At 28.6% G+C, this 10833-nt stretch overlaps 2 protein-coding genes across 8 annotated transcripts in view; one reads left to right on the top strand and one right to left on the bottom strand.

The window, feature by feature from the left end:
* Positions 1 to 430: 430 nt before the first annotated feature.
* LOC124428963 (FUN14 domain-containing protein 1A) lies at positions 431 to 3582 on the bottom strand. 5 transcript variants are annotated; one of them, XM_046973583.1, is made up of 4 exons: positions 3444 to 3582; positions 2391 to 2558; positions 2108 to 2303; positions 431 to 1195 (listed from the first exon to the last, which is right to left on the bottom strand). In XM_046973583.1, exons 2-4 carry the CDS (start codon positions 2549 to 2551, stop codon positions 1013 to 1015), a joined length of 540 nt encoding a protein of 179 aa, XP_046829539.1. In that variant the 5' UTR covers positions 2552 to 2558; positions 3444 to 3582; the 3' UTR covers positions 431 to 1012. The 5 variants fall into 5 exon arrangements, with proteins under 5 accessions (XP_046829539.1, XP_046829540.1, XP_046829537.1 ...); XM_046973584.1 differs by having other exon boundaries at positions 2391 to 2586; positions 3444 to 3564; XM_046973581.1 differs by lacking the exon at positions 3444 to 3582 and adding an exon at positions 3223 to 3411.
* A 485-nt stretch (positions 3583 to 4067) lies between these two features.
* Positions 4068 to 10833, top strand: part of LOC124429201 (histone demethylase UTY) — a 54453-nt gene continuing 47687 nt past the window's right edge. The window contains exons 1-3 of one of the 3 annotated variants that reach the window (XM_046974164.1): positions 4068 to 4632; positions 5982 to 6235; positions 6315 to 6423. In XM_046974164.1, the coding sequence (XP_046830120.1) occupies positions 4565 to 4632; positions 5982 to 6235; positions 6315 to 6423 (431 nt within the window). In that variant the 5' untranslated portion in view covers positions 4068 to 4564. The remainder of the gene's footprint in view (positions 4633 to 5981; positions 6236 to 6314; positions 6424 to 10833) is intronic. The other 2 variants (XM_046974161.1, XM_046974162.1) reach the window with 2 other exon arrangements.

The following is a 10833-nucleotide window of genomic DNA, read 5'->3' as shown; positions in this document are numbered from 1 at the left end:
TAACTATAAGACAGTACATACCATTATCACTAATGTAAATTAGAAAATGGCAGTATATTATATAACGATTTTAATTATGACTGAATAATTTAAGATACTGCAGATCTCATTTTATTTTTCATAAATTACATTACAAGTACTATCTGTAATGTATTTATATGAGAAAATTAAATAATAAGCTTGAATGTACGATATATATATATATATATATATTTATATATATATGTACTAACTTATTGAATATTTTTGTTATGCTTTAGCAGATCTGTTATCAATTTTTTTTTTCCTTTTTGACGATATTTTTTCTATCAAATCTACACACAATTCAAATATAATAATACTAATAATTAAGTAAAGATGGATAAAAAGAAAAAGTTTTTGCACACTATTATTCTATATTACTACTAGACTTAAATATTTTAAGTATCTGTATAGAAAAAATTCGTCGTTATATTTTGTATTTCCAGGTTTTTTTTGTTCTCTTTTTGTAACTTTCATAGATTTCTTAATTAATACTAAGATACTACATTATTGTGCAAGATCTATTGCATATTTAACTGTATACATATGCTGCTGCATTCTGAATACTTTCTAATACTTATTGAAGACAATCATACAGTCTTCAAAATATCTACAAAAGAATATTTGTAGTATTATTTTTATAAAAGTAAAATGTGAAAAAATTCGTCATTGATATACAAATAGTAGTTTTAACATTATAACCTTTGTTATTAGAAATCGTAAAAGTTCACATTAGGAAAAAATTTCTTTGAATTATGTATATTATGTGAATACAAAAGAAAAACATATGATATTGTTATACTAAGTAATTACACCGTCATGTTTCTTTGATGTAATGTTTCATATTTTTGACAATTATTTTTACGATATTTTGCTACTTGAACACAGTTTTTCATATCTGTGATTCATGATCTTATGTTTGTAATAATTTTTTTGGTAATAAACTAACATTACATATTCTATTAACATTCAGAGTGCAGCAATTTCTTGCCTACTTCGTTGTAGCAATACCAAGTGCAAGACCTACTGTAAATGAAGCTAAGAAGAAATGGAATTCTTTGGGTTTGAAAGATGAATCACCAGTTATAGAGTGATACCAACGTCTTGTACGAGATTCTCCATTTTTTAATAGTTGCTCTGCTTTATCTAATTTTTTATCAACGTATCTCTCGACCTGAAACAAGAAATATGTTTCTTAAACTGCTCATATATGTTTCCATTAATACATGATTTTTTAAAACGTTTCAATGTATCTTGGCAATGCATTGACTGAATTTTATTTTCTATGTAATTAAAAAAATTATATTAATACGATTATAACTAAATAGTAAAATGAAACGATCATTGTATTACACCTTTTATTGAAATAGTGAAATATTATTATAATAAGTTAATTTTCTTTTTATTTTTTTTTTTTTTTTTTTTTTTTTTAACTGCAACAGTTACTTATCAATGTGATCTTTTTTATTTTTCCGAGACTTCTATTTAAGCGAATCATTCAAAGTTATATATAATCATTGTTAACAAGGATTAAAAATTATTATAACATAGTAGTCTTATTTTTATAAAAATTGCAGAAGTCCACTTTCAAATATTCTTCGAGACATAAGATATATAAAAGAAAAAAAAAAAAAAAAAAAAAAAAAAAAAAAAAAAAGAAAAAAAAAGTGAAATATGAAAATTAAAAAAATAATATTTGTTCGTCTTTCTCTAGATTCAATTTTCTTTTTTCTTTCTGGAACTATACTGAAGTACTTTCATAAGTTTTATTATAAAAATGATATTTAAATGAAAAAAAAGAAAAGAAAAGAAAAGAAAAGAAAAAAAAAATGCCTTCGAATCACAGCATTGCTAATAGAAATTAGAATATACAAGATTTGTATCTTCATAGAAAATTTTGATGTTGTTTATTGATTCATGATGCAAGGCCAATAATGAAGCCACCAAGGAAACTTGTTGCCACATACGAGTTTGTCCTCCACCATGTTCCTACCTATAAGAACACAAAATATGTTTCCAGCAAGAATCAATCAAAGAAGAAAGACATTCATAAACATTTTGATTATCTTCTTAAATAAACGTTCACCTTATCTATGAATCTAGGACCCTCCCCAGTCATTTTCTCTTCTACTTTATCCGTTAACTTCTCAGCTTTGCTTTGAATTTTATCCCAATTGACTTTTATATATCCTTGATGTGCAGCTATCTGTAAGACAATAATACCACCGCCAACAGCCAAGGCTGCTACTTTTCCAACTTTCATAGTTAGAAAACCTGTCATCCTGGATGGAATAAGGAAACAAAAAAAAAAAAAGAACAAATTTATTATATAATATGGATTAATAATAACATTGTATATATTTTTTTACCATCCAGACGTTGTACCAATTATAATCTGTTTAGTAGCAGACTTTTTCCCAACGTCTCCCAAAATTTTGTCCAAACAACTTTTGGTCTCCTTAGAAATGTCTAAACTGCATATTTCTTTACTGGTGCCTTCCTTACTACTTTTACCAGCAGGAAGACTCATTTTGGCACTATAAATGTAGTATCAAAATATTAAAACTATAAGAAAAAAAAGACAAGAAATTTTTTTATTGGACGAGTAAATTTAAGTCGTTATATTGAATACAATTAAAAAAGTACGTATATATATATATATACATATATATATATATATATATATATGTAAAATAATATTCTGAGACTTGAGAATAATAACATTTAATATGAGACAATGTATTTCATTGAATCACGTTTCACGTATGAAAATCGATTTTTAAAAACAATGAAAAATTCTTACGACAAAAGAATATTTCATTTTCAATATTATTACCTTGCCATAATATTCCAACTTATTTTTTTTTTTTATCAAAATTAAATATAAAAAAAAGAAAAAGTAATAAATATCCTTATAAACTTTCGATCACGGAATAAAGAAATATATATCGATGACGGAGTTATCGACATCTATAGTAATAGAATTAAGTACCGACATATTACGTCTCTCGAATGTAAAGGAAGAGAAAGAAAGAAAGAAAATGACTAACTATATTACACGTTCCCGGTAATAAAATGCATAAATAATCGAATATATTATTATTTATTATTATATATATATATATATTTCTTTTAATAATAAATCAATAAAGATATTATTGCCGTGTATTGGAGAGAAAGATTAAATTAAAGTTAATCTACCGTTTGTATAATTTTCTTGCTCCCAACGTGATCGAATTCTTAGACAATTTTGGCATAACACTCGTATGACAATATATATTATCAAAATTATGTAACGAAAGAATATTAAATAATTATTTATTTATTTATTTATTTATTTATTTATTTTATGGAATTTTTTTACGTTTTCTTTTTTCTATTTTTTTTTTCTCTCTTTTCCCCTTAATACACGTTTAGCTCACCTAGTTGATGAACGAACGACAATAATATTGCAATCGATATAGATTGGTATCACACGCGCGAAGTGACAGCGCTAGAATGAGACTTTAAGCGACCACAAAGCGTAGTTCGTTTTCAGGAAACGATAACTGGACAACGTTGCGTTAGAACGTTGACTATGTTACCGTCGACGAGAAGCGCGGGAAATTTCAAACGACAGCTTCGATCCCCGGCAACGTTTTTTTACATTTTTTATAATTACGATAGGTTGTAATAAAGCGTTATAAAAAAAAAAGAAAAAAAAAAAGAGATAGAAAGAAAGGTATCACGTTTTTTCTAACCTTTCGAAAAGTGCATCCTATCGAGCAAAAGAAAAGAAGGATCGAATAAAAAATGAACCAAAAAAAAAAAAAAAAGAAAGGAAAAAAAAATTAGTAGAAAAAAAAATAATAAAAGCAAAAGAAACGAATATAATGGACGTTAAATAAAGGATAAGAAAAATATATATTATTCGTTTGGAGAAAGAAATGAATGAAAATGTATATAATAGAAATTGTAAAGGTATTTATTATTTTTTTTTTTTTTAGATAGAGGAGCCAATGAACGCCGTGGAAATAGTCGGATTCGGTCTAACGCAACGGAGGGATTCGGTGGATTAAAAGCGATCCCGTGTTAAGACAGTCTTACGTCGCGAGATTCGTCGTTCTGGTGTAACCTGCTTGGCGCGTTCTAAAAGAAACGAAAATAAAAGAAAAGAAAAGAAAAGAAAAGGAAAGAGAAAAGAAAAGAAAAGAGGAAGAAAAAGGGAAGAGAAAGAACTAGAAGAATGAGTTCTCTTCGATAGAGAAATAGAGGATGAAATACGTTTTGATAAAATAATTGGCAATACGATAAGATCGTTGTTACGAACGTCGATCGTTCGGCTTGGATTGCCATTAAAAAAAAAAAAGGAAGAAAAAAAAAAGAGACAAAAAAAAAGAAAGAAAAGAAAGGGGGGAAAAAAAGAAATAAAAAGAAAGGAAAAAGGAAGAAAGAAAGAAAGAAAGAAAAAAGAGAAAAAAAAGAAAAAATGTCTTCGAACGATATCCTTTAACGCGCCCGCGGTGTTTTCGTTTATATTTACCAAGTGTATATAAGAAAAAAAATGGCTCAAGAGACCGACGACATCAACTTGACTCCTCAAGAATTACAGATATTATCCGAATTAGACAGGTGATTCGACGATTAACGATCAATCCCAAAAGAAAAACCATTTGATTTTTAATCTTACGTCAACGTTTCGTTCTAATATCAATGATCTGAATTTTTTTTTCTCTCTTTCTCTCTTTCTCTCTCTTTCTCTCTTTCTCTCTCTCTCTCTCTGTCTCTCGCACTCTCTAATATCACGGAAACCTATCTAACCTTAACGTGTCTCATATGACAGAAAATGGGCGGGCAATTCAATCGGTTATATCTATCTTCGGTTTGGAACTCCCTATTTACCGAGCAACCTACTAACATCCTTTTCACCTTACTGTACTCCTTCTTTCTTTCCCCTTGTACTACATTTCAACTTTGTTACAAATCCGTTATACGAAAAGAAATCGATTAAGAATCTTACCTGACTTTTCATTTCATTTCATTTCATTTCATTTCATTTCATTTCGTTTCGTTTCGTTTCGTTTCGAACGATACAATATATGACGATTGCGTATTTCGTTATATATATATATATAATGTGTGTGCGTGTATGTATATATATATATATGTATGTACATAATATATATTAAAATCATCACATTTCAAGTTCGAATTTTTCTTTTCGCGCGGCTTTGCTCATCACCTCTCTGAAACTCCTTCGTAATAAACAAATGCCGATGATGTGATATGATCAATCTCACATTTGAGAAGCAACCTGATTTGTTCAACTATATTCTGACATTTCTTTGTGATCGTTTATCATTGGATCTGCCATGATACCCGCGTAAACATATTAGTTTCTAAATAAATTATCCTTTTAGTCACATTTTATTCGTTGACTAAATATATATGTATATTTATATATATATATATACATATATACATATATATGTATATATATTTCAATGATAAGTGCATTTATATTTAAAAAAAAAAAAAGGGAAGTTAAAAGAAAACAGAAAAAAAACTAGGAAAGAAAAGAAAATTGGATTGAATTCCAAATTAATTTAGATATATACTGGTAACTCTTAATCAATCTTTATGTAACATTGCTATATAGATATTGTTTAAATGAGTTAAAAATGATATATTATAACAATGAAGTAATATATATATATATATATATATATATATATATATATATATATATCTTTGAAATAAATGCATACAAGTCACACATGTCTTTTAATCATCTATGTTCCTACTCGTTCTGATTAAACCATTCTTGATTATATTGTCACTCTTTTGATTTTATTTTAACTTCCTTTCTGTTTCTTTTTTTTTTTTTTGTTTCTAATTTTTTTATAACATAATCAGTCTCACATAGTTATTTCTTTCGGTTAACTATAACAGAATATTTTTTCTTTCATGTGTATGCACAGTCGACAATTTGGATTTCTTAAATTGAATGCACCCGAGCAAACAAAGAGAAAGGCTTTGGTAGTGCGTGCAATTAAGTACTTAGAAAGAATGCTGGTCCAAGCGCAGTCTGAAAAGCAACGCAGAAAAGCGGATAGTACTAAATTAAATTCAGAGGAGTCAAAGGACGACGAAGAAGACAATGGGATTAGCATTGATCCAAAGACTTATTGTAAATTAGGTCATTTTCATTTGCTATTGGAAGATTATACTAAAGGTTTGTTTATTCATTCTTATTGATTTACGTTTGAAAATGTTACATGACATTTTCTAATTTAATTTTTATATTCTTACAGCCATGTCAGCGTATCAAAAGTTCTATTCGTTAAAAGGTGATTACTGGAAGGACGCTTCGTTTCTCTATGGACAAGGACTCGTTTATTTTCATTTTAATGCCTTTCAATGGTAAGTCCCTTAGCCCCATATACTCTATTTTCTTTTTTCTTTCTCTTTTCTTTTTTTTTTTTTTTCTTTTTTTTAATCGTTTTTTATATACTCTTAATATCAATCCTATGCATGTCTTTAACATTAAAATCTTGACCTTTAAGGAGATAAGGGATAGCATTTGCACAGATGGAAATAGCGCTATAGAAAAATGTAGTCTCTCAGAAAAGTTGCTTGCCTTGAAAAGCAGGGGCATCGGCCCTTCGACGATGTATACACAAGGGTCATCGTTCTTTACCCTCTATTTATTATTTTTTAATTTTTAACAAGATTTCAATCGGTAATAAGGATAACATTTTTATCGGCAAATTTAGCTTAGACAAGAACCGCGTCGATAATGATAATTGTCTTCTTTTGCTCCCGTCGGTTATATCTGAGTTCTTCGTTATCGATATATGGATAATAATTATGTCGATAATGCAAAGCTTTGTGAATTCCAAGTTACCAACCGTACAAAAAAAATATTTCAATAGATGTCGGTACTGTGATTTTGTCTACAAAATTCTAAACTAAGGGTGGCCTACGTGCCAAGCGATGTCGGATGTATGGCGACTAGGTAATGGCGTGGGGAGACGAATAATAGGCCAAACACGTACCTTCTTGAACGACTCAAACGGCTGAAAAAACGTTTCTCCTCGCACGTCACGATCGTGTACGAAAAACTGATATCAGTTATAAGGGCAACGTCCTTTTGAAGTATTTCTGGATTTATCTTTTTCTTCTTTCTTCTTTCTTTCTTTCCTTTTTTCTTTTTTTTTCTTTTTTCTTTTTTTTTTTTTTTTTTTTTCTATTAGAAAACGAAATTGATAGACATTTCTGTGTAATTCTCGACAGATACATATATACACACGTATGCATGTATGTGCAACGATTAATACTCTTCATTGAACTTTATTGAATTTCACATTCCAAACGTGGAAATGTATTTCTAATTTTTGTTATTGCATCTATTGTTATTATCTTTGACTAAATCGATGACGTCACATCCTTCCATTGTATCTTATTATTTTCAATCATATTGTTAATAAAAAAAATTCTTATCTGAATAAATTTATATGTACATATAATCAATTTAAAGAATGATTTTAATCTATGCAGATGTTTTATATACATATATATATATATATATATATATATATATACTTCCATTTTTAAGATATATTTTATTATTTAAAATATGAAAAAGGAAAAAAAATGATAGAGAGATAGAGAGAGAGAGAGAGAGAGAAAGAAACTTTGATAATTGCATTAGAAGACTAAAACGAAGCGGTCGCTTATTGCATTTAATTGGATTGACGCTTACCAATCTCAAAGTTGAAATTCATGTCAATTAATCTCCTTAGTGTATATTATGCACGTTATACTTCGTCGTACAGGAACAACGCGATACGTAAATAACTTGGCGCACGTCATTTCCAAATTCGCAATGTGGGTCGTCTACGTACATATTTGAATTACTCATCAATTCTACCCCCGTAATAGTAGGGGTGGCATGCAAATTTAATTGTCATTTCAATATGGATATCAAAAGTGGTATTGTTACAGTTAACTGTCACACAGAGAATGGAAATAATTATTTAAATACGCACAAATATGACGGATGGCGAATTAGTAAAAACGATTTTCATTCTTTCTCTCTTTCTCTCTCTCTCTCTCTCTCCATTATCCGTTGTAAAAAAAATAATAAATAAAATAATAAAAAATATATATATATATAATAATAATAATAAAAATAATAAAAAAAAAAATAAATAAATAAATAAAATAAACAAAACAAAAGAGAAAAAATTATTTAATAAAAAAACATACAGACGCGTGTATTTTTATCGGATAATAAAGGCTACTAATAAAATTTTGGAATAAAATTTCTCTCTCTTTTCAATTCGAACGAATGCATTTGTATTATCAACTTTAAATAAGATCGATGGACGAATTTCAACTCGTTTTAACATTTGAATCGTGATAGACGTGATTATTGTTATTATTATTATTATTATTATTATTATTTTTTTTTTTTTTTTCTTTTTTACGTTCGATATATCATTTCTTTTTCGTTCTCTTATAATTAGATTTCTCTTTTCATTTCCGGTTGTCATTTGTCTACATACATATATACATATATACATATACACATCTATATATCATCCGATCGTAAGAATGAAATCATTTTAATTCCCATACATGTTATGTATAGATCTCTGTCTGGTATTGAAATTTTCAAGTCTTCTCTGTTACCTCTTCTTTCTTCTTCTTTTCCCTTCTCTTCTCTTCTCTTCTTTTCTCTTCTTCCCTTTTCCCATTCTCGCTTTCGTTCGGAATGAAAAAGCGTAGCAAGCGGTAAATAGGACTGCGCGGAGTTGTTACCAAGAATAAGGGAAACTGAAACGGGTCGCTCGATATTCGCACAGCTTAACTACTGCCATCCCTGCTTTTACTTGCAGTCGCATTCTTTTAGTTACGAATTCGAATCGTTCAGGTCGCTTATTTCGTTCATTTCAAATCTCTCCCTTTTTCTCTGTGTGTGCGTGCGCACGTGCAACACACACATATTTCAATATTTTCAAAATGTTGCATAATCATTTTTAAATGTATAATAAATATTTTTAAATTTGGCCTATATTGTTCACACGTATATAGGATGGGACAAATGTTTTCTAAGTGATATATAAAAGAAGAAAAATCGATCGTTCAATCTCGATACATTTTTGTAGACTGATTATTTTGTTTCTTTTTCAATCTATAAAACTGCAAACTACTAACTTAATTAACCTAAAAAGTCTGGAAATAGAATAATTAAGACTTTTTTTTTTAATTATCTAGGAAATTTTTCGGTCCACCCTATATTTAGATCCATACACACGTGCGAACACTGTTTCACAATGTTTATCAATTTTTTTTCTCTTTTTTTATTTATTTATATATATATATATATATATATATATATATATATATACTTATTAGTTCGGTAAACATTTTTTTATTCCAGTTGCTTATTTATTTATATATTCATTTTTTGTTTAGTTAATGCTTTGTTTACATTTATAAACTTTGACTAACGTTGTCCTTTCGATTCAATTTATCCGCCATTTTGTTATCGCGTTAGCGTTCTATTATATTATTTTTATTATTAACGTTAATACACATACATACATACATACATACATACATACATACATACTTACATACATACGTACATACGTAAATATTTATATATAAATATATGTATATATATATATTTATTTATATATATATATATTATGTGTTTAGTGAAATCTTTTTTCTGTGCATATATAGAGACGTTGAAGATTCGGACGATCAAATACGAATGTCCGCCATGAAGGAGCGTCGCTAGGTCACGCGTTGAACATAGAGATGCGTTGCGAACGATCGATTTTACAGCTTTCTATATCTCTCTTCCTCTCTCTCGCTCACTTGCTCACTCACTCTCTCTCTATCTCTTTCTCTCTCTCTCTTTATCTCTTTACACGCACGTGTTTCTTGCGCAATATATGTATCACATATACATAGATACATACATACATGTTCTCTCGCGCATGCATCTATCCTACGAAGGATTAGAATTCTATCGGCCGCCATTTTGGCAAACAAAAGATTCTAACCGTTACACGATTTTCTCTCTCTCTCTCTCTCTCTCTCTCTCTCTCTCTCTCTCTCTCTTTCTCTTTTTTGTTTCTTTCCTTTCTTTTTCTTTTTCCTTATATTTCTTCAATTACAAATACAATTTTCTGATACATTTTAATTCCTCATAAGTCACGTTCTATTTTCGTGTCTAATCAAATATTATAAGTAATCTAAAACTTATATATATTTTATATATATATATTTTATATATATATATATATATAAGCTATAGATTATATTACTTTAATAACTTTAATAAGTATATAATTGATATATTAAGTGCAACTTAATACTTAAGGAATATATCTGAAAACTTTTATTTCACGTAACTTCGATTGAAAATTTCATTCGAAGTGTAATCTCAAAGTTATTAATTATTTAACGAATCGAATTGTTTGTTGGAACTCGAAAGGGGATCGATCGAGAAATGCACGCCTAAGTTTACTTTTAGCTGTCCTCTAAGCGTAATGTCTGTCCCACTATCGTAACATACTCTCGTTGATATATTCCCAGATGGGGTTGAGGGAAGGGGAAAATAAAGAGAGAGAGAGAGAGAGAGAGAGAGAAAGAAAAGAATACAAAAGAAAAAAGGAATGAAACTAGGGAAGGAGAGAAAAAAAGAAAGTTTCTCTATTTCCTTGTAAAGTTTCTAGGAAATGTATGCGCGTAACGAAATATTTCATTTGAATTAGCGATTAGAATCATTCTATATGAGGTTTCCGATGACTC

This window comes from Vespa crabro, chromosome 14, assembly GCF_910589235.1.
Source record: "Vespa crabro chromosome 14, iyVesCrab1.2, whole genome shotgun sequence".
In the NCBI taxonomy this organism is placed as follows: domain Eukaryota; kingdom Metazoa; phylum Arthropoda; class Insecta; order Hymenoptera; family Vespidae; genus Vespa; species Vespa crabro.
The sequence above is the reverse complement of the archived record's forward strand: the minus strand, read 5'-3'. Positions and strand labels throughout refer to the sequence as shown.